Source organism: Pelodiscus sinensis, chromosome 1 (assembly GCF_052426305.1).
Source record: "Pelodiscus sinensis isolate ZL-2025 chromosome 1, ASM5242630v1, whole genome shotgun sequence".
Lineage (NCBI taxonomy): Eukaryota > Metazoa > Chordata > Testudines > Trionychidae > Pelodiscus > Pelodiscus sinensis.
In genome coordinates, this window is record NC_143052.1 from 86759227 (window position 1) to 86783978 (window position 24752).

The 24752-nt window shown below is 41.3% G+C and overlaps 1 protein-coding gene across 3 annotated transcripts in view; it reads left to right on the forward strand.

Moving 5' to 3' along the window:
• The window catches only part of ANO4 (anoctamin 4), a 324825-nt gene that overhangs the window by 119404 nt on the left and 180669 nt on the right, over positions 1-24752 (forward strand). For all 3 annotated transcript variants that reach the window (XM_075934238.2, XM_075934244.2, XM_075934250.2), the window contains exon 4: positions 19102-19308. In XM_075934238.2, coding sequence (XP_075790353.2) covers positions 19102-19308 — 207 coding nt within the window. The remainder of the gene's footprint in view (positions 1-19101; positions 19309-24752) is intronic.

Consider the following 24752-nt stretch of genomic DNA (forward strand, 5'->3'; position numbering starts at 1 on the left):
CAGTGATGAAGATAACCTCATGCTATTCATTATACATCTCTTAAGGGGTGAAGTTCTGTTCCTTATATGTGAGCAGAGCTTTCTCTTCATCTGCTGCAGGAAGAAGAAAGAGTGATGGGGAAATTCAAGGGTTAGGGTTTTGGAAAACTTATAACATTGTATAAAAAGATGTAGATTTGGAAAGCTAACACAGTGAGAGAGATTCAATTGAAACTAAATCCTGTGGCTCAAAAGCAGATCTGAAAGTCTTAAGCATAGAGCCATTCTTTGGTGTTCTCTGACCTTCTAAATGAGGCCACCTCTTTCTCCTTCTCCATCCCACTGATTTGGTTGTGCTATTTAAAATGCTACCAACAGCATTGTTGCTTGGTCAGGCTGCTGCAGTGCTCCAAACACCATCGTCACACCCTTCCTACTTTCTCTCACTATTTTTTGATGGTGCTGCTTGATACATTGCTACAACTTGACTGTCTGACTAATTGGCACAGAAGAGCGATATTCCTTCTCATACCCCCAATATTTTTCTCCCTTTACATGCCAAAACCAGTTATTTACTATTTCCTTCTATATTTTTCTTAATATCTTGTACTTTGGAAATATTCAGGACTTGAGTCCCATTTTTGCTAAAGTCTTGCTTTGTTGATGAAGATGGTCCTTAGTATAAATAAGGATCAGTCTCACTCCTCTTTAAAGTCAATGGCTTTACATTATTACACTTGATTCATGAAGACTTAAGTTACAAAGCTATAGAAAAGACATTTCTTTCAAAAAGAAGGGGAACAAGTATCAGTTGTGAAAATTAATTACTCTGGCAACCTCCACAGTGTATTTCCTAATGTAAGAATTTGCTTCTGAGAAGTACCCTTATCAAAGAGTAAAGTGAGTTCATAAAGCTTACAATAATGCTGTAAGAACCAGCGAATTCCCGAGTCTTTACATATTTTACTGGTGTTATTCTGAAAAAACATAGTCTACGTTTACATACAAGCAGTTATTTCAACATAATGTCAAAAGAATGTTGAGCTGGAGGACAGCTGACTCCAGCTTCTGTAATCCTCATTGTACAAGGAGTAAGAGAAGTCGGAAGAAGAGACGATTTCGAAATAAGTGTTGTGTAGACAGCGCCAAAAGTTGAACTAAGCGAATTTAACTTAAGCTATGCGATTAGCGTAGCTCAAGTTGCATAGCTTTGTTTCAAGTTTAGCCCTGTTATGTAGATGTGCCTTCAGATGAGGAATTTCAAATGTAGCCAGATTTTCATAAGGGAAAATTATTGGAACTTGCTGTACTGCATGCTAACTAACCTAACTACCACACATACTTATATCTGTAAGGACTAGGTAAAGTTTCCCAGCAAATAATCTGGCCAGTTCATTTCCTGAATTTACAGTGACAATTTATATATATAGTTCTCCGATTTTTACAACATCATGTCCTTTTCATTATTAGTGCTGCTTTTTTATGTGCTTGACATTTTATCAGCAGTTACCTCGGGGGAAAAAAGCGATAGGGTCAAAAAATAAGGGAATCTGGTCCATTCTTTCATAGTTTTAATGAAACAGCTTTAGAAGCTGGTTCTGAAGCTTTACTGCTGGCTTCCATCTTCTCTAATGCACCTTTTAATATCCTAATATCCCTTTAGGCCAAAGCAGCCTTAAGAATATGTGTACCCGTATGCCTGTGCCATAGCACTTAGCAGAGGGGAAAGACAAGAGGACACCTCTCCCCACTATATCATTTTCATAGAATCATAGAAGACTAGAACTTGAAGGGACCTCAAGAGATCATCAAGTCCAGTCACCTGCCCTCACAGCAGGACCAAGCACTGTCTAGATCATCCCTGATAAATGTCTATCCAATCTGCTCTTAAATATCTCCAGTGATGGAGATTCTACAACCTCCTTACGCAATTTATTCCAGTGTTTAACCACCCTGACAGTTAGGAAGTTTTTCCTAATGTCCAACTTAACCCCCCCCCCCTTGCTGCAGTTTAAACCCCATTGCTTCTTGTCCTATCAGCAGAGGCCAAGGAGAAAATTTTCCCCCCGCCTCCTCCCTGTGACATTTTGTTCATGTAACTATTGTAATTTGTATGAGTATACATCTTTAGTATCAACATTTTTGCATACTCCTATATCCCCGTATAGCCTTTTTTTTTTTTAAACCATGGCTTACTGGCTTTCCAAAAACTATGTTGTGCTTTGAAAAGATACTGGCCCATTTTCATGAACATTGGCTGTTCCTCATCAGTGATAGATATGTCATTAATTCACTGATAGTGGTCTCCAAGTTCTTGATGAGCAAGCATTTACATGTTTACAGGCTAGGCTCAGTACCGGGCAAATTAGTTGAAACAATGGTAAAGAATAAAATTGTCAGACACATAGAAGAACATAATTTGTTGGGCAAAAATCAACATGGTTTTTGTAAAGGGAAATCATGTCTTACTAATCTATTAGAGTTCTTTGAAGGGGTCAACAAACATGTGGACAAGGGGGATCCAGTAGATATAGTGTACTTAGATTTCCAGAAAGCCTTTGACAAAGTCCCTCACCAAAGGCTCTTATGTAAATTAAGTTATCATGGTTTAAGAGGGAAGATCCTTTCATGGACTGAGAACTGGTTAAAAGACAGGAAACAAAGGGTAGGAATAAATTGTAAATTTTCAGAATGGAGAAGGGTAACTAGTGGTGCTCCTACGACCAATCCTATTCAATTTATTCATAAATGATCTGGAGACAGGGGTAAACAGTAAGGTGGCAAAGTTTGCAGATGATACTAAACTGCTCAAGGTAGTTAAGACCAAAGCAGACAGTGAAGAACTTCAAAAAAGATCTCTCAAAACTAAGTGATTGGGCAACAAAATGGCAAATTAAATTTCATGTGGATAAATGTGAAGTAACGCACATTGGAAAAAAATAACCCCAACTATACATATAATATGATGAGGGCTAATTTAGCTACATTTAATCAGGAAAGAGATCTTGGAATCATTGTGGATAGTTCTTTGAAGACGTCCACACAGTGTGCAGCGGCAGTCAAAAAAGCAAACAGGATGTTAGGAATCATTAAAAAAGGGATAGAGAATAAGACGGAGAATGTCTTATAGCCCTTATATAAAGCCATAGTACGCCCACATCTTGAATACTGCATACAGATGTAGTCTCCTCACCTCAAAAAAGATATACTGGCATTAGAAAAGGCAACTAAAATGATTAGAGGTTTGGAATGGGTCCCATATGAGGAGAGATTAAAGAGACTGAGACTTTTCAGCTTAGAAAAGAGGAGACTAAGGGGGGATATGATAGAGATATATAAAATCACGAGTGGTGTGGAGAAAGTGAATAAGGAAAAGTTATTTACTTGTTCCCATAATATAAGAACTAGGGGCCACCAAATGAAACTAATGGGCAGCAGGTTTAAAACAAATAAAAGGAAGTTTTTCTTCACACAGCGCATAGTCAATCCGTGGAACTCCTTGCCTGAGGAGGTTGTGATGTGTAGGACTATAAGAGGGTTTAAAAGAGAACTAGGTAAATTCATGGAGGTTAAGTCCATTAATGGCTATTAGCCAGTATGGGTAAGGAATGGTGTCCCTAGCCTCTGTTTGTCACAGGGTGGAGATGGATGGCAGGAGAGATATCACTTGATCATTACCTGTTCGATTCACTCCCTCTGGGGCACCAGGCATTGGCCGCTGTCGGCAGACCTCTGGGCTGGATTGACCTTTGGTCTGACCCAGTATGGCCGTTCTTATGTTCTAAAATTCAGCACATCAGATTCATGTGTGAAGCTGAATTGAACCTCCAAATATTTTGCATTAACTATACACTCACAAGAGGATTTGTAGGAGACCAAATTCCTTCCCCAAAGTAAGGCCCAGCTTCCTTCCCTACAAGCAGCCAAAAAACTTGCCTAAATGCCCATATCCTTGTCTACCTCTTTCTACTCTCAACTTTCTTAGATCCACAAATATGGCAGTTTCACAAAGTAGCCTGGGTTATAACTTACTTTACGCTTTGACCTCTGGACTCTGATTAACATCAGAAACTCCCAGGTCACATGAGATTGAGAGCTTTTGACTACACTTCTTTCCTCTCACAACCTTGTTTTCTCTTCCCACTTTTTTAAGCCCTGTCTGCCCTTTTGCCTATGAGTGTCTCAGCTATCCCATGGTATAATTATTAAAGTTATTTGAAACAATACAGATCTAAGATCAATGTGTTTAGGCTCTAACTGGATGTCTACCTACAGTTTTTGTTTAGTATCTGTATTGTTAAAATTCAGTTATATTTCATTGTGTTGGCTCTCATTTGAAAAGTCATCTTACCCTGCTGGAATGATAAATATGGCTTTTGATTTCGGTTTTCAAAGTTAAACACCCCTGTTATGGGGGAAGAGAAGAAAAAATTAAATTGGTGTTAAACTAATAAACACCAGCAATGGTTACCCGTATCTAAGGGGTCTACACTAAACAACAATGCAGGCAACAGCAGTGAGAATTCTGAAGTGCATGAACATGTCATGCATTTGTTGGTCTGTGTTCACCCTGCTGGTATGCATTAGGGAACACTACAAAGACATTATTCATCACATTATATATTTACTATACAGACTGAACCTCTCTAAACTGGGGCTATCTGGTCCGGCAACATCTGTGGTCCGGTAGGACCACGGATGTTCCAAGACCAGAAAGCCCTGGTGCCTGGGAGCCCGTGGGGCTAGAAGCCTGCCCATGGAGGGGCCAGCAGAAAGGGGAAAGCTGTCCGAGAAGCCAGCAGTTGGACCCGGGCTGACGGGCTGGTGGCAGGGAGGCCAGAAATGACCTCCCTGGTCCAGCAAAATCCCTCATCCAGGAATGGTCAGGCCCCAAAGAAGCCGGACCAGGGAGGTTCAACCTGTAACAAATAATGTATATATTATTCATTGGAGTATATACAAAGAAAGCACCCCCCAAACATCCTGATTTTTGGACATCTACATAAAACTCAAATTGCTAAAAATATTCTCCCCCAAATGAATAACCTCCCCTAGCTCCAAAAATAGGGTCTAATTATAAACAACAGATTCCCTTGGTATTCCCTGTGGGTCGCTTGATGTAATTTTCTATCACGCAGTACTGGTTGCATAATACCTTTAGTTATGGAACGTTTGGATAGGGAGGTTTGATTTTTACATTCAAAGCTAATTAAGAAGTTATTTAAAGGGGACAATAATAAATTCTACACTTTTAACTTATTTTTACTTATAAAGTAAAAAGTACTTAAAACAGGCTCTGTGACTAAGTCATTCATATTATGTAATATCTTTAGGAAACCTTTAGTGTTTTCTTTTAGTCCAAAGTTAGCAACACTTATCTAATGCTTGCATTCCTTTAAAGCACCCCCACAATGTAGTAATGCCGTGACATTTTGATTTCACATAAATGCTATGAGAATGGAGTTAAGTATAAAAGATTAGCTGTACCTTTTTGCCTTAATAATAAGGCCATAGATTGGAAAGTAGAATCAATACAGGGATTTTTGTCTTTGTGAAGGAACTTGATTTTAAAATTCCAAGCAAATTGAAAGGTGAAGGCACTGTCTGATTGATAAGCAGATCAGCAGCACGTTTGCAGAGTGCCATCATCGAAGCATATGCTGTGTCTGTGAGAATGCTGGCACCAGGTCATATCACATCAACATGGGCTGAAAGAGCTCTTTCAAGTAGAAGCAAATATTATGATTTTTACATGCCCTGGATTCTGCAAAACTTGGCATGACAGTTGAAATTATGTTCCCTGTCAGAGACATTCCTCCCACCCTTCACCTCTTTCTGTGATAAGACACTACTGCTAGGAGGAACTGCTCTTCATCTCATCAGTGCGCATTCAAGAAAACCCAGACCATATGCCATTTACAAAATAAATAGATTCTGGGAGCAAAGCTAATACAGGCACAATCTGGTTCTCATGCTTTTGATGGTGGATGATGTTTGCTTCCATAGAAGCAGAAAGATTATTTTTTGGCAGTATCTAAGGGAAGGCAGTAAAAGTATTGCAGTGCTATTTATAAAATTAAGTGAAAGAGATGGTCTGCCATGTAGTGCAGAAAGAGACTTGGACTGTTTCTGACATTCACAGGTATTTTTACTATAAATCAGACATCAAGAAGTTAATGAAAATTGTCACTTTGCATAACTTAACATTTATGGCTGTATATGCACAGCATAAAATTGAATGTGAAATTAGTGTCCAAGAAAATGATCACTGTATTTGAAAAGGTACCTGTCCATGGTGATTTGATTAAGGAAGCTGTAGCGGGGCTGACTCATCACTGCAGCATCTCCTGCTGGTCATGCGAGGAGTTGGCTCAGTTTATGGAGTGCACAACCTTCTGATTGTGTCTTACTTATTGTCGCTCTGCTCTTCACCGTGTCTCCATGGATCCGTGTCTTGCCCTGGACTGCAGTGTTTATGACTCCATTCTCCCCCGTTCTGGGTGGTGGCAACAGTACTCAGTCACACCTGACACTGTGGCCAACTGCAACCCCAAAATCTAGCCTCGTGCCTCAGGGGCAAGCTGCAGTGTATAAAGGACACGCTTCAGTGCGACGAGGTGAAATGCAAGATGGAAAGAAGGGACCCAGGTTCCCCCACTACTGTTGGTTCTAACCCAGGGACCCTGTGGCAGCAGCATTGTCCTGCCCTCCTTTGCCCCCCTTAACTGCCCTAAATATTTCCTAGGCCACTTCCCTATCATCTTCTCCACCCTTGTATCAAGGCCACAGCCTGGCAGATATCAGTCTGGAGCCTTCCTCTAGGGCTACTCAACATGTGGCTTGTGGGCCATGTGTGGCCCGCAGCCTGTTTGTTTGCGGCCTGGGAGCCAAAACCAAAAAGTTGTCAATATAATGATCTTCTGTTGATGTGCGTTTTAGTAGTTAAATTCCTGGACTGTCGTTGCTCATTAAAAGTGCTGTCATATGGCTGGAAATTGTGTAAATATTGCATTTTATTAGTATCAGCAAAACTGACTTAAATGGGGCCTGCGTGTTGTGTAGTCTTGCTTTAATCTTTGTATTCATGCCCATCAGTGTGAAAGAAGCTATTTGCATATATTTGCATGTCTATGCAACCACACTTAAGTTGGGGGCCATCGGCCTGTACTGTGAGTTCATTGTGGTCCCCCAGGCTTCCAAATTTGAGTAGCCGTGTTAGCTCCTCCTAGCGTGCCCAACACTGTTCTGTCCAAGGTGCTACACCTTCTCTGGGAATCAGTTCTGCACTGTTGCTGATCAGAACCCAACTGCCTTTTGCTCTGTTGAGCAGCTCCTTGTATCAGAGCTATCCCAGTAAGCCGCTCTTTTATTGACTCCTTATGAGCCTCTTTCTGATTGTGGTATTTTTGGTTTTACAGCCTCTCTCTGACTTACGAACTGGTTATGGGCCAAGCAATTGGTCGTAACTCGGTTTGTTCGTAAGTCGGACCCCATTGAGTTACACACGACCACGCTCTTCGTAAGCGTGGATCGCTTTCGTAACTCGGGGTCTGCCATTGACAACAGTTTCGGTCATAAGTCGACCATTCGCAGCTTGGGGACCGGCTGTATTTTGAAAGGGCCCAGGCAAGATGCTAGATATAAAAGTATGTACTGCCATGAATAAGTTTTGTGCATTGCAGGGATGATAGGAAAATGCATAATCAAAGAAGCTGTGGTTTAGGGAAAAGGGAGCATGTAATAGTCATTTTCTTCTAGTGGTTGAATCCTTTACAGATTTATCGATCAATGGTGCTAGTAATAATACCTAATGTAGACTCAACTTTATTCTCACCAGGTACAGCTGCCAGTTGGGTAGTCCGAAAATCCCAGATCAAATCTGAACAGGAATGGAATGCTCAGAGTGAAACAAGAAGAAATAATATCAAATGTGAAATATATTCTCCATTTGCTGTTCATTTTCTTGCAAACCGTAAAACCTTTTGTACAGTTTCAGTTCACCTATTTTAGTCACTCCAGAATGCACTTAAGTATATGTTATGTTATTTTAGGTGTTGAAACATATAATACTGTAGTTGGAAGAATGAGTACGTATGGAGGGTTACTGTTGCTACACAAGGTATGAGTTCTGCACAGCAGGAGAATGGCTTTCAGTCTGGCTGTATGGTGATGTATATCACTAAAATTGGGAAATTGCTAGAAGAATCTCGGCCCTAAAACCCCTTAGTTTCACTAGGTTTTAAATAATGTAATGCACTAATAATACCAGCTGATTACTGAGATTTCAATGTACAGAAGTCAGGAAATACAAAAAAATGAGCTTTTCTTCTTCTCTCTCTCCTTCATTGTTCTGTGGCCTTCTCTTTTCATGTCAGTGGTTTTAGCTATTTTTGAAAGGGAATTTATGGATCGTGAACATTATTAGATCATCAGCAATACACTGAAGTCAACTATTTACCTACATAGAGAAGTGTAAGCACAGATCAACAGGTTTCAATCTTGACTTGAAAGGGCCATTGCCAGTAGTGAAAAATGTACTTCAGTTTCCATTTAAAATAACCCTTAGCCTTAGCTGAGGCAACTAGTACAATTGTAATTGTGGCTTTTGTGATGACAGCCTTCTTGGACTCCTGGGCAAATCGGGGGTGGGGAGGTGGCCTGCTCCTCACCCCCCAGAAGGGGCAGACTCTAGAATGGAAGTGGTGAGGCTAGGGATAGTTAGTCTTCAGCGCCACCCAGAGAGTGCTGCCCTGCTGCCCAGAGCATGTGGCATGATACTCCAGCAAAAGGATCTGGTGTTCAGGGCTGGTTCTAACCAACTGGCAGCCCCGGGCAACTGCCCAACTCGCCCGTAGGGTTGCCAGATATTTTTTTTAAAACTACCAGGCAAAAATTTGACAAGGGGGGGGGGGAAAGCCTGCCCGGGAGAGGGGGTAGAGGGAGGTTTGGGGAGTAACCAGGGAAACCTGGGGGAAGGATTCGGGAGGTTGGACCAAAATGCAGTCGCAGCCTGTCCCTAAGACCGGCTCTTCTGGGGTTACAGCCACCATTGCTGCCACAGTAGCAGCTGCAGTGGCCCAGAGATCTGGGCCCTTTTATATCGCTGGGCCCTGGGACACTTGCCATCTTTGCCTCTTCCTCCCCCTATTGTGGGCCTGCTGATGTATCAGTACCCTCTCGTAAGCATGTCCTTATTTTCATCTAGGGTAGGATGTATATTCTCAGTGGAGGATATGAGGCCAATCCTGCATTCAGGTTTAACAGGAGTCTTGGGGTATGTCTACACTGCACGGCTATTTTGAAATAAGCTATTCTGGAATAGTTATTCTGTAATAGCTTATTTCAAAGTAGCATGTCTACACTACAGGGAAGCCTCAAAATGAGTCCAAGGCAGGCTTCCCTAATGTAGACATGCTGTCTTGATTTAGAGCCCCAGGAGGCACTGGGGAGGAATAACTTAGAATGGCCTTGGTGAGGGGCTATTTTGAAATAGCAGCAGTGGAGCATCTACAGATGCCTTAAATCAAAATAGCTGTTTTGGAATAGATGTTATTCCTCGTAGAATGAGGCTTACCGATTTCAGAATAAGCCATACATTATTTCAAAATAAACGGAATGGTTGTGTAGACACTCACATTATGCTAGTTATCTCAAAATAACAACCCTTTGAAAACTTAGCTTTTAATAATTCTAGCATTAACAGTAATATGAAGTTGGATCTTTCTGGAGAGAAGATGCCATTGTCTGTTGCCAGCTATTCACATGAGGCTGAGGGAAAGAGTTAGCTTTTTTGAAAGGACTTTGCCTTAGGGAGGATTTGCTGTAACTCTTATTCCATTACCGGGGATGCCGTTCAGCTATATTCGATATTAAGTGTCCACTTAATGGACTTGGTTCTTATGTTGCTTTCTGAACACAATGCTGCTCCTGCACCTGCTCTCCCACTTTGCTGAAGACACCATTATACTGGCACAGAATGCAGCCACCTGCATACCTTTTATTGCTGTGTGTTAATTAGAGCTAGATGAAATACCATTTATTTAGCTCTTTCTTCTCAGCTTTATCTACTGATAAATTGTGATTTGTATTGATTTCTTTATTATTATTTCTGATCTGTGGTAATATATAGTGCTATTTAAAAAAAAAGTTTTCCAAATTGCCATCAAAGCAGATTTGGGATGCAAATGATTTTGCACATAAAGTTTATAAATATTTATTTAAATTTATATTATGAGGTTTTCTTTTATGTAACTATTCTTGGAAAAATCAGAAAGGGGAAAAAGATTTGTCAGAGATACAAGCAAAAGAATAAGGAAGGAGTTATTTGCAAGAATTTAGTGAATGTAAGTTTACTTTAATTACCCAGCACTAATATAAAATGAGTGGTGGACAAAATGCAGCATTGGTTTTTTTTCTATGCACTTGGTATGTCCTCTCTGGACAACTAATGCCTTTATGAAATATTAATATTTAAAAGAACAAAGAGAGCTACCATTGCACAAAAGTTGTAGGCAGCATTGTTCTTTAGTTGAATGATTAAAGAATGGACTCTAGGACAGTAAATTTACCATACGTTCTTACAAAAGAGACTATTTACTGTAGATGCAACATAACTTTGATCATGGACAGTTATTTTAAAGAAGTTTTGGTTCTTTGGCCAGATATCATTTTAATGACACCTTTTCGCCTTGAGTTAAATACCAACCAATAAGAATTCAAGGTTTTGAAATCTGTGGTGACCAAAGTTTCATGCTGTTCTAGAACATACAAGCATTTGAGTCTGCTGCCAAGGGGAAATAAAGGGAAAGAAACCAATAGAATATTTCTCCCCATTTCCATGAACCACTTCACCAAATTCAGATGGATCAAAAACTCATTACCAGACTATTATTTTCTTTTAGAGTTTATTATTTTTCTTTCAGGATGATGATTTAGTCCTAAATTGGGTTTGTGACTTATTCCCTTAACCTTATAAGCACAAGTTCAGAATGGAGAGTCAGTTGGGTTTCTCCTGCATAGAAATCCTCCTGTGCATGGACAAGGAAAGTAGATCTATCCTTTTAGATTCCACTGTGTTATTGCCAGTTTGCTGGACTCTTGCCAAAAAAGGTTAGGTAACCAATGAGTATGGATTTTTGCTAGCAGCTACACAAACACAGCCATCTCCTCTGGAAGTCCCTCCTCACTTTATTTCCATTCTGAAGTATGGGCAGTGGCACCACATGCTGTGTTGAACCTGTCACTTACCTGTCAAGAAAAAATAATATAGTACCTGGGTAATGGACTAAAGAAAATCCTAGTACACATGGACTTTGGACCCTGCCCACATGGCAGACTGGGTTGCAGCAGATTACTTAAAAAATGAGCATAAGAATTTTGAATGCAAGAGACTGAAAAATGGGGATTTAACTGTATAGTGTAGGAATTCTGAGTGAATGTGGGTTCCCAGCAGGCAGCAGTTCTAATGGATGAATTAACATGTTAGAGTGAACTTGATTCAGCCTATGACACTTTTACTTTAACCTAAAATGTGGGACCTGAGTAAACTTCACTGACTGTAAAGAATAACTTCCTGTCCGGCTTTTCTATAAGGGAAATGCAAGAAAGACTTTGATCATTTAGCTTCTGTTTTCCAATGATCATTAGACATAGTTAAAGGTGTGAAAAATAAACCATGGACAGAAACCATTATGAATTAGAGCCTCTAATGGTTGCATTGTGAAGATAAAAGAAAATAGAAGGGAGGAAATATATACTTGTTTTCTCCTGTAACTGTGATTAGCTTTGAGGATTTACCAGTCTGTGTCCAAGATCCCATTTCTATTATCATTATCTATGTTCTCTGTGACAATGCTCATGTAGGTTTGATTCTGCCACCTTTACACTGAGCAGTACCTATGTTCAGTGGAACTATTTGTGTGAGTACCACTCAGTATTTTTGACAAATGGTCCCAGTAAAAGCAAAATGAAAGTTGAGGCAAGCAAGGTTTCTGTGCTAATGCAATCACTATGCAAGTACAGTAGCCCTTAAGTTCAAACTTACATTTTTTATGTTCTTTTATGTCCATGTGGCGGACCACTCCCGCATGGCCCTCCTGCCGGACCTCTTAAGTCCAAGGCCCTCCAGCCTGAGTCCGAAACACAGTTCAAGTCTGGCCCTTTAAGGCAAGTCCAAGGCCCTCTGGCCTGAGTCCCCAAACACAGTTCAAGGTTGCTAGCGGGTCACTCCCTCGGTGGGGCAATCCAGCCGAAACATGCCGAGGTTCTCGGGGCAGGAGAGGCGCTTCCAGCTGCTGCCCTGGGCCACTTCTCACCTGGTTCACTGGGGTTCCTTTCCATGAACTTGTCCAGCTTGCTGTGGCCTCCAGGCCGGCATCTCCTCGTTGGGCAGTCTCTGGGATGCACCAGCTCACCTGCACATCCTCACCGGCCTCTTCTGGAGTCTCTGGTGACAGCTGTGTGGGAGCTCCCTTCCCAGGTCCTTCTCCTCCGGCTGCCACCCCTGACTGAGTCCTTCCCTAGGCTTTTATAATGGAGCTACAGCCTGGGCATGCTCAGTAGGGCTGCGGGGGAGGGGCCTCTGCAGCCAGGTAACCCTGGCTGGGCCCTGCACGCTCAGTGTGGGGCTTCCTCACTTCGTCACAGTCCATCTGTGAAATTTCATGTTTTTTCCTAGTTCACAGAAGATAATCCAAGATTACACTGTCCTGTGAAATTGAAAATATCAGCTTGTTTAAGATGAAATGAGACTCAAAGAATTTGAGAAGCTGCATTGGTTATACTGCAATGGCAGTAAAGTAAAGTTAAAACTTACTTTAGTGCTGGATGCCCCACCACATCCTGGTCAGTTGGGGGCATTGAGGACTTAACTTGATGCTTTCTTTCATTTTGGCATTGAAATTTGCCTTGAAGTCAGTACTGTGTAATATCATCGAAGTTCAGCGATTTACCTTGTAGCTGAAAGCTTAGCCTAGAAAATCACAGAAATTCCTGTGCAGTGAAAATCCTGGTTCTCCACTTCTCTGCCATGTGTGTGCGTGTGCGCGCGCACATAATATTATAAAAAGGCTCTTTTAAAATGTCTTGTGCTCATGGAAAGCTCCACTGATCATTGTTTTGTTCACTATACAACCAAAAAAAATCACCTAGTTTACCTAGCTAAAGTACTCTGCATAGCGAGACTGCCTCATATTTATTGCATCCACATTAAGCATCGGATTCAAAATTATTCTTTAGTGTACAAAGTATTTCTTCTAGAAATAATTTATATTGTAAATAATTACATCTATTACAGATCAATCATTGAATACTCACAAAACACTCAGAAAAGTAAATAACCTTTGAATACTAAGAGGTGGAAAATATTATTTAAATGTATTATACATGAATTATGGCAGTGGTTCTCAACAAGAATTATGGCAGTGGTTCTCAATAAGGAGTACATGTATCACTAGGGGTATGCAGAGGTCTTCTGGGAGCATTATCTAGATATTTGCCTAGTTTTACAAGAAGCCACATAAAAAGCACGAGTAAAGTACAATCTACAATTTCATACAATTACTTGTTTATATTGCTCTATATAACATATACTGAAATTGAAATAAAGAGTTTATCTTCCATTTGATGTATTTTATAATTAAATGGTAACCATTAGAAGGGAGCAATTTTTCAGTAATAGTATGCTGGGACACTTGTATTTTTATGTCTGCTTTTGTGAGCAGGAAGCATTTAAATGAGGTGAACTTGGGGGTACCCAAGACAAATCAGACTCTTGAAAGGGGTACAGTAATCTGGAAAGGATCAATGCCCACAAAACAGATATTAGACAGGACCACAAAGAAAAAACAGTTTCTTGCCATTTCAACCAGAAAGGACATTGTCTCAACGACTTAATTATCTGCATCCTGCTTCAAAAGCCTTTTAAAACTGCACTTGAAAGGGAATCCTCTGAACTGTTATTCATGCTAAAATTCGACACTTTACGCGGGGGTCACAGACATTTATTCCCCCCCCCCCCCCCATTCCCCTTCTGTTCTGAAATTTGATTTGTCCTTTTGTGTTCTTTTTTTAAATTGTATCCTTTGGTATATATGGTTGTGACTATTTTCTTCCACTATTTGATCTGAGGAAGTGGGTCTGGCCCACGAAAGCTCATCATCTAATAAACCATCTTGTTAGTCTTTAAAGTGCTACATAGTCCTGTATTTTGCTTCAGCTACACCAGACTAACACGGCTACATTTCTATCATCAGTAGTCTGGAAAGGTTGAGAACCACTGAATTATAGCATAATTTGTTGCAGAATAGCTACAAATCATTGGATAACATAGAATATACTGGATAATTAAAAAAACAGGTTTAATCTGGAAATTATGACTTGAAAAATGGAGGCATTGCCCCAAACAAATAGGAAACTTTAGGCACATGCTATCCCACTAAGGAGAGGGCTGAGATAGAGGGCCTCATACAGCATTCCATTGGAATCCCATTGATTTCAGAGGGACTCGGCATGATCATAGGAGTCTGCCTGTATCCGCTGATTGCAGTATCCAGGTTATCATTCTTATTGCCATTCCTGCTCTATGGCAAACAAGGGAACTTCTCTCTCTCTCTCTCTCTCTTTTGAATAACTATTCAGAATACATATTGTTTTACTAGTATTAAAAACCAATCCAAACTACATTTGCTAGTTAAAATGACATAGTAAATGGTGAATAACAAAACAAAATATGCTGCCACCATCAGCACATCAAGGTAGATTAAAAAAATTAAAAAGGGGGCAGACAATCCTGATAAGAATTTAGTTATCTGAAATGGTAAGAAATGACATTGATTGCAGCATGCTGACAGTATAGAAAAGGAACATATTTTACTCTCAAGTTGTGAGGCTTTTTCGCTTAACAGGCTTCCAAAACGAACAGCATAAACGTACTCTGTATTCCATTTTCTTTTTGTGTATAACAGAGGTAAAAATAGTGAGCTGTTATAACAGCCAGCCAGGAAGATAAATACATGTGCCTTAAATGCATGGAATGGGCTTCCTGAAAAAAAAAACCCATTAATTTATTTAGGTTTTTACTCACATCCATTAAAAATACATTTATCCCTTGCTGAAGGAGCTCGTAGACCATGCAGAAGGTCATTCCTGCAACCTCCCTTCAACAGTTAATCAATATATCTGCAGCTACCAACAATAATACACCAACAAACAGCAAAAAACAAAACACAAAACTTGAAATCTTTAAAAATCCCAGGAGAACCTTTCTCTTCATTCATAGCTAGGGAAAACGTGTGCCTTTCAGCATGTCTTGCAGCTAGTTAAACAAACTGGGGATATGTTTACACTACAAAATGAGGTTGACTTAAGTTATGTTGATGTATAGCAACTGCAGAAGTTAAATGGCTTTTGCATGTCCACAATATGTTCCTCATGTTGGCAGTGTGGGCCCTCACTTGAAAGTACTTGCGCTGATTTATCAGTCAGTTTGAGGAACTGTGGTATGGCCTCTGAAAGGCAGCAAATGTCAATGTAAGCAATGCAGTGACAGCGCTGTCACTGCATCAACCTAATTACATTGACCTAAGCACTGTGCCTCTTGCAAAGGTGAAGTTAATAAAATGACCTAGGGGACGAGTTACGTCAATGGGAGCAACAATTTAGTGTAAATGCTTATGAAGATGCGACGAGCAGCTTACATCAACTTAACTTAATTCTGTAGTGTGGGCCAGTGCTAGGGCTATTATGGCTCCTCCCAAGCTAAGACATGACCTGCAAACAGCACGTCTAAGGTGTTACCTTGAATATATGTCAGGGTGGGCAATAAAACAGCGGCGGTTCCCCAGAGTTAGCCCCCCGGTGGGCTGCCACCACTAGATTTACCTGCGCTTCTGCAAGTATGGGCAATTGCTGCTCCCCTTGGCCACGGATCACAGTTCCTAGCCAATGGAAGAGGCGGGAAGTGGTGCAGACTGGGACACTGTTTCCTGCAGCTCCCGTTGGCCAAGAACAGTGACCAGCAGCCAATAGGAGCTGCAATTGCCTATATCTGTGCAGGTAAATATAGGGTTTCCAGACATTTGTATTCTCATAGTAAGATGTGGGGTGAAAAAAGAGAACTGCCTTTCGGTAGTGTTTTCAGGGCTGTAGAAAGCGGGACAGCTTGTTGTTGTTGTTGTTGTTATTGTTCAGCCATTCCCATCCTGTTGCCCTAGCAAGCAGAAGAGTCCATAGACCATTCTAGCTGCATTCTCTGCCGAATTGGTAGTGAAAATGATTTAGCATGAAAGACATTCATCTAATTGGCCTTTTCCCTAGGGAGGTTATCCTCACTGTTTGAGAAGTGAGGCCATCAGCATAGCACCATTGACTAATGGAGGCCTGGCAATTGCCATGAGATGAGAATCTGGCTCTTCGAGTTTAAAGCTAAACAAACCATTTAGCTTTTACTTTTTTCCATTTAGAAATCAACAGCACCCAGAAGTATGATTTACCCATTCATGTGACATACTTAAACAATCCCATTTTTCTTTGCCCATATTGCCCAAGTCTTCATTCAGGCCCTCAGATCCTTGTGCCTTGACTACAGGAAGCTCTTCCAGTCTGGCTACCTCCTTACAAGATCTTCTCCTTTTTCTTGACTAATGGCTCTATGTCGCCTCCCTCTTAGCAACCCTCCATTTACTCTGTTTGGAAAGGGGCTTCAAGTGTAAAAACATTTGTATTCAAGTTAAGGTCCCTCTTCACTGCTAAAGCAGAGTAAAGAAGCCTTAATATAACTGATAATCAGGCTCTGTCATAACTTTTTCCTTTGGGGGTTTATATTATGGCTCTATCTCATTTAAGGATTTACCATCTACTGCCCTCATCATTGTAACACGTGAACATCTAACTAAAATATTACAGCACAAAACCCTGTGATCTTCAAACCTTTGGAAAACACTGGAATTTTCCTTTTTTATTCAGTTCCTCCTTTCTTCTTCAACTTTGTCATATCCTGGCTTTAAAGTATTTAACTGTACAAACGTAATGTGCTCTTGTGCCGTTTTTACAACAGAATGTGATTACGTGTCTAGCACCGTGAGTTTGCATGCCACTTAAAAAGAAACGAAATATGTTAAACATAGAATGAAATTGCCATCTTGGAACACTTACAATATAAAGACACAAAGTGGTATTCTGCACTTAGAAAACTAAGAGCGGCATATAGTCTGAACTTTCTTATTGGTGAGCTGTATAGCAGAGATGGATTTTTTTTAAGGATGAAGAAAAGTGCTTAGCTTACATGAATCTGTATTATTCACTGTGGATGGGGCAGGAAACAAGTCTCCAATACAGCAGTGGGAGAAGAAAGCTGTAAAGAGAGCAATTCCTTAAGCAATGGCACTACGAGGGCATAGATACGGGCAAGAATAGAGTTATGTGGGGTTTTGAAAACAAGGAGAATTTTTCCACCCCGAGGACAGGAGTGGAAAACCATTACAGGCTAATGTGGTTCTAGAAGGTTCAAATTGTGTGCAATTTCATAAAATAAAACATTACATTTCTGATTCTCACAGGCAGATGACAGTCTCAGAAATATTGTTCAGAGAATATTAGCATGAACACAGCTAATGTAATGCAATGGCAAATGTGTCACTCCTATGCCAAAGTGCTTGTCCTCTAGTAGAGGAGAACAGCTTGCTGAAGCTACCAGCCACACAGTTGCCCAAGCAGTAGTAGTCTCTTCCTGTAGTGCTGGAAGAGTGTTGGTTCAAATCCTACTTTTAACTCCTATGGTAGCTTGGTACACTAGAGCTGGAGAAAACTGAGCCAAGCAGCATAAGCCTTCATCTTTATCTGTGGTAGTAGTGGTATGGTCTTGCGGCATTGCAATTTTGCCACATCTCATGAATTTTCAACTGCAACTTAAGTTCCTTGTACAGTAAAGTGCCTTATACAAATACTGTATTTGCAGTGCAAACCCAAGAAATTATGGTGAGTTCCAATATCTATTGAACCTATCAATGGCATTTCTGCAGTACCCATCACCATTAGGTTTTACATATTCCCAAGAAACAATCTGAAATTTCTGATGAAAAGAGTAAGTTGTTGTCAGAAAGTTATATTCTACAGAGCGTACAACTTACCTGCAAGAAGAAACAAAAGGTTATACACAGACTATATAAGTTTATGGGAATGGTACCTACGATGTATGTATATGAAGTGCAATTTTGATACTATTAGAGAAATCACTCTTCTAGGTGTTTTATATTGATCACTGGACTGCACAAGCAGTTTGGAAAGCTGAGTCGTAGCTGTAGTTACGTGTGGAAGGATTAGATTTTTCTTGGTAAATTTTAGTAAACATTGTTTTCTCTGTGCATGCAAACCAACAAAAATATTTCCAACTATCATAATAAAAAACTACAAACAGGTAAAGTAAGAAAAATGCTGCTTGAGAACTTATTAGAATTTGATGTAAAGATATTTACTTTTATATATTTTGATATATGATTGTGATGTCCTGTGTTTTTAATGGTTTGCCATTTCCAGCCAAGGGAAGCTGTGGGAATCGATATCCTGGTCTGTGCCACTTCCCGCAGATCCCCTTGGGTGGAAACGTCGAACTGCAACCAATGGAAGTTGAAAAACTCAGTGACTGTAAAGCTTTAGAGTAAACAAAACATTACAGGCCCACCAGGGGCTTTCCCTGGTGGGTCCGTGACCAAAGTTTGAAAACTCCTCTTTTAAAGAAAATGGTTTATGCTGTTCTAGTCAGGAGTGGAGTATTATTTGATAAGCTGATTTATTATTTAATAAGGTAGATAACTGATTGTTAGTGCCCTTCATGAAGTTTATCCCCTTTTTGTAGGAACTCCAGTTAATTCCCCTGCATGGCAATAATACATTAGACTGGGGCTGCCTATTAATTTAAATACCTATTATTGTTCTGGCCCTGTCGTCACCCGCACAGCAACAGTAAAAAGGCTAACTTTTTTTATTTTAATACAAAATTCATGCCTTTGTACTTTTCTCAAGAGGGCTGTTACTGTTCTATTTTAAACTGTGCTGAATGATATATATGTTTTAGTGATTATGAGCTGGTCTCTTACATCTAACAGTGCTATTTCTCATTCCCATCAGGTATAAGTTTATCTATTCATGGGGCTGAAAAGCGTGTTCAAATCTATCAGAGGAGAAGTGCAGGAAGTCATCCATTGTCACATCGTCTGCCTGTGGTTAGGCATTCTTCACTCCCACAAGTCAGAAGGTCAATAAAAATGGAAGCTTCATCTTCTGGATCTAATATACCAGCAGTTACTAATGGAAAAACAAAAATCCATCATGCAGGTAACAAATACGGCTTGACAACACTTTTTAGCTTGGTCTATAGACTGGCATATGCTATGAATTTTGTATTCATAATATCAGCTCATGCTTGCATGGAAATCAATAGATTGATCCAAGGGTCAATAGATTGATGTTCATTCTGCTGATTTTTGGTATGCTTCTCCACAGCACTTGTGGGTTCTATTAGAGAAAGCAAGAGTTAGGTCAGCTGGCTCATTCATGGGGAATGGGAAATAACAAATCAAGTGTCCTTTTTTTGGGAAAAAAACCAATTACAATATTCCATATTAATGTCTAGCCACTGCCACTTACAGTGCTTAGAACTATTTTTTTATAATACAGGTGCATTTTATATTGGACTAACTTAAAAAACAACGAGCTAGATTCAATCCTCTGAATTCTGTATGTATCATTATGTTACTCAACCATCCAATTTCTTGATTTAATGATCAGACCATGTCATAAATCAGAGTATAGACTATAGTTTGATTCCTGTACCAGATTGGAAAAATCTCCAGGACCACAGGAGTAATTTACAGTGTGGATTAGCTATATAGTAAAATTAACCTTTTTATTTTTTTAAGAGGACATTGTCTCCCAGGCACCATAAAAACATAGCTGACATCTTGAATACACTCATTGTTAAGCAAATTTTCAGCACTACTTCTAACGTATTTTTTTCCTTATTCCAATGGAGTACATTTGGAGATGCCATGTTCAAACATGCTTTTGCAATGCAAATGAAACTTTAGATCTGAATGAATTTAAGATTATGTCTGAGAAATAATGTGGTTAGATTGTGTGGCTTACACAGTGCAGAATCTCACAGGACTTTCAGCTTTGCTGCACTTAAAAAGGTCATCACTGCACTATATAAATACTTAGGATTGATGTGGGAAATAAGGAAGTTCCACATGCAAATCTTATGTATGCTGCATTTATATAAGCTTGCACATTATTTACTAAATGCACTACATTTTTTTTATAAATTACAGTGAAGTTAAATATAAAATATGTGTTGAGATTTGCTATACAAGTTGTATTGGCTCGAATTTTGGATTACCATATTATTCACAACAGCACAAGTTATGCATATCTTACTAAAAATGTGCTCATTAAAATGTCGTAGCATTCCAATCAAGTGTGTGCATACATTTGTGCAGTAGCCAGAAGATTTCTGCCTTAGCATGGGGTCTGCCTGGGTGCCCCTCTAGAATGGTGCTGAAATGAGGCCCAAAATAGGGCCCTGCTGACCCACCCCATCTTCAGTTCCTTCTTACCACAACTGATGGTAGCTGGAACTTCCCTTTCCTTATCTCTTGCTTTGCAAGTAGATACAAGCTTTTTCATTCAGGCTACGTCTAAACTACACCCTTCTGTCGGCACAGGGATGTAAATTAGACGTATCGAAAGTGCAAATGAAGCCAGGATTTAAATATCCCAGGCTTCATTTACATAATGGTGGCCGCCACTTTTTTTCAAAACGGGACTTTTAAAAAAAAAACCTGGTGGTTTAGATGGGGCATTTTGGACAGAAATGCCCCATTTTGACAGATTCTGTACTCCTCATTTTTTGAGGAGTACAAGATCTGTTGAAACGGGGCATTTTTGTCGAAAATGTCCCGTCTAACTTGCCGTTTGTTTTTTTTTAAAGCCCCGTTTTGAAAAAAAGTGGCGGCCACCATTATGCAAATGAAGCCTGGGATATTTAAATCCTAGCTTCATTTGCACTTTCGATACGTCTAATTTATATCTTTCTGCCGACAGAGGGGTGTAGTTTAGACGTAGCCTCAGTGTGTATAGTAGTAGACAGTTATCTTGATTGTAGTTAGCTTTTAGTTAGCAGTTAATTGAGTTAGGATGGGTTAGGGGTTCTTCCTCATATGCTCTCCAAGACATTATGGGGATTCCTCATTCCCCAGATTTCAAGGTTTGTCAGCCATGTGCTAAGCGCATGCTGAAGAGTGCTTCGGTGAGGGTCAAGAAAAAGTTCACTGCAAAATCTGCAGAGAGTTCAAATTGAGGATGATACGAGAGAAGGAGCAACAAGTCCGCTTTATATTCTCAGTCAGACCCAGGTGCCATGGAAATGCTCATAGCAACTCGTCCTCAGTCTGGAGTGCTCCAGAACCAGTTTCAAAGGAGACAGTGCCTAGGAAGGATGTGGGAAGGGACTGGCATTGACATGCCACCTCTTGGCACCACCCTCAATCACTGAGCCAGAGAAGATGAAAGGCCAAGGTTGGTCCCAAGACTTGAGACTCGCTGACTGCTTAGTGCCAGTGCCTCAGTCAGGCTGGGATGCCAAAATCCATTCGAAGGCCATGTTAACTCCTGCTCAACCCAGGCAGTCGAGTCCAGGCCAACACCATTCACTGGTGCCCTCACAGCACCTACTATGCCATCAATGCCAGAGGTAATTCATGCCACACAGGACTTAATACGTCTCATGGCACCATTTTCGCCACCTAAGCAGGACTCTGCACCAGCCGCAACAGCACCATCAAGACTTCTAGTGTAGTCTAAGGGAAGCTGGTGATGATGCCACTGAGGTCTCCCTCCCCACGTTAGACCAGAGACCACAGCGGGTTTCCTGCCTCCATTAGATTTGCATCAAGGAGCACAGCCCCCCTTGGTCTTCGTACTCCGAGTTGGAGTTGGGCTCCTATTGGTCAGCAGGCAGTCATTGTCCCAGCACTGAAGGAGGCCTCATCCTACGCAGTGGCCACCCGAGGGGAAGAATCCCCTGCAGTGGCTCTTTTGGATCTCCCTGGGGCTTCCCCTAGGCTCAGGAGAGGAGCCAGGATTCATGGTCCAGAGGGGCATCCACATTGTCCTTGACTTTCGTGCCACCACAGTCAGCAAAGCAGTGGTTGCAAGCTGTGGCCTCAGCACCAAGTATGGTACTGATCCATACCACATCAGCACTAGAGTAGGTCACAGCCACAGCAGTTACTGGGGGCCTAGAAACTCAGATGACCCTGGTGCTGGTCCCAATGACAACACCAGCATTGGCCCCAGCACCAGCACCGATATCGGATTCACAAATGGCACCAGCACTGGCATTAGCACTGATGTCAACAATGGACTTCTGGTGCACTGAGGTTCCCGCGCTGACTGGGCAGTCTTAATTGGCACTGTCCAACTTACCTGCTCTGGCACCGATCCCTTTCTCACTTCTGGTTCTGCTACTTTATAGAGATCCTGTGGGAGGAGATGGGAGGGAGCTACTCCCTCCTTTTGTTGCGTTGTCCTCTTCTTCATCTGACAAACCAATAGTGGGCTCATCTGTGGCTCCAGCCCTTAAGGATCCATCCTCAGGTCCTGCAAAAGTTGTTGTGTAGAGTAGCCCAGGGCTTGGGTATCTGAGGTGAGGACGTAGAGGATGAGGCTGAACTGATAGCATATTAGCGCCCTCATGTCCACGCAGAATCACTCTGTCACTTATTAGACAGCTGCAGATTGCCACAAGGTCTTTGTCATAACTCCACCATCATTGCTGTCTACTGCCAAATGAAATAACACCCTGCAAAGGGTTTGAGGTTTACATTCACTCACAACTGGACTCCCTGATGGTAGATGTGGCCAATCAAAGGAAGAGACAGGGATTTCGGGGGGACCTCCCCTATGAGCAAGGAGGCAAAGTGCCTAGACTTATATGGTTGAAAAGTCTATTCAACAGGAGGGCTACAACTGCATATTGTGATTCAGCAAGCCCTGGTCAGTAGATATGTCTACAACACCTATTTGACCCTCATGAAATACATGGAGCTTCTTCGATCAGACTCCAGAGCCAAATTTTCAACACTAGTTGAAGAAGGGAGGCTTATTTCTAGGACATGCCTGCAGGCTGTGTTGGATCTGTGGATGTGGCCACATGGGTGATGACTTCAGGGATCACTATGGAAAGAGTTCTTGCTTACAGGTCTCAGGCAAGATACAACAGACTATCCAAGACCTGCCTTTTGAAGGGAGCTTGTTGTTCTTGGATAATTAGACAAAAGGCTTAGCAGTCTTAGAGATTCTAGAACAAATTTAAGGTTGTTAGGCCTTTACATCACTTCTACCCAGCAAAGGCACTTTTGCCTACAGCCTCAGCAATGGTTTTCGCAACAAAGCTGCCAGGATGGCTCTGGGAGGAGACATCACAGAAGTAGGAGGTGGCCTCATCAACCTTCTGGTCAATCCTTGGACCACCCTAACACACTTTCAGGGCCTAATCCAGCCTTTTGAAGGTATAGTAGAGGACAGCACACCATATCAACCAACAGATACACCCTGCTTATCTTCTCCACCAAAATATCCCCTTTCTACCATGCTTGGTCCCATATCACTATGAAGTATTGGGCACTCAATATGGCAGACAGGAGATATTCCATCCAGGTTACTTCCCTCCCACCATCCCATCCTCCCTACCCTGTCTTCCTTCAGGGTCCCTTCTCACAAGCAACTCCTTATTCAGGAGGTGCAGTTGCACACATGAGTAGGGGCAGTGGAAGACCTCCCTTGGGAGCACTGGGGCAAAGGGTTTTACTTTCAGTATTCCTAATGACGAAACTCAGAGGGGAGGTGGGGTCTCAGAATCATCCTAGGAGCTCAACAAATTCATAGAGAAATACAAGTTCTGCCTGGTCTCTCTCACTTCCATTATTCCCTCTCTCGATCTGATGGACTGGTATGCCACCCTCAATTTAAAGGATGCTTACTTTCATGTAGAAATCATCAGTCACATAGAAAATACCTGAGGTTTGCAGGGAACTGGATTCACTACCAATTTGCAGTTCTTCCATTCATCCTGTCAGCGGCTCTCTGTGTTTATCAAATGCATGGCAGTGATGGCTGCTTTCCTTCACAGACCTCAATACAAGTGTTTCTGTATGTAGTTGACTAGCTGATCAAAGCCCAGTCCAGCACTCAGCTAGTGGCTCAGCTGGCATTCATCAGGCCACATTTGATGACCTAGGACTCCTTGTGAATGAAGAGAAATCTACTGTTCCCAGTTCAGAAAATAGAGTTTATAGAGGCAGTCCTGGATTTGACACAAGCCTGGGCCTTCCTCCAATTCCCAAGGTTCAAAATCCTGGGAGATACTATTCAAAATCTTCACCAGTTCCCCACTACCACAGCAAGGAACTGTCTCAAACTACTAGCCCATAAGTCCACATGTACATACGTGGTGCAATATGCCAGACTCAGACTCAGGCCACTGCAGTCGTGGCTCACATTGGTATATTGTCCAGCCAGGGATGCTTTAGACATGTTAGTGACCCTGCCTCATCCAGTTCTTGATTCCCTGACATGGTGATTAAACCCTCAGGAGCTTTGCTTGGGATTTCCCTTTACAATTCTACAACTAGCAATGTTGCTAGTTATAGAACACATAAGACTTTGGATAGGGCACCCATCTGGTGGACCTCAAGAATCAGGGCCTTTGGTTTCCAGTA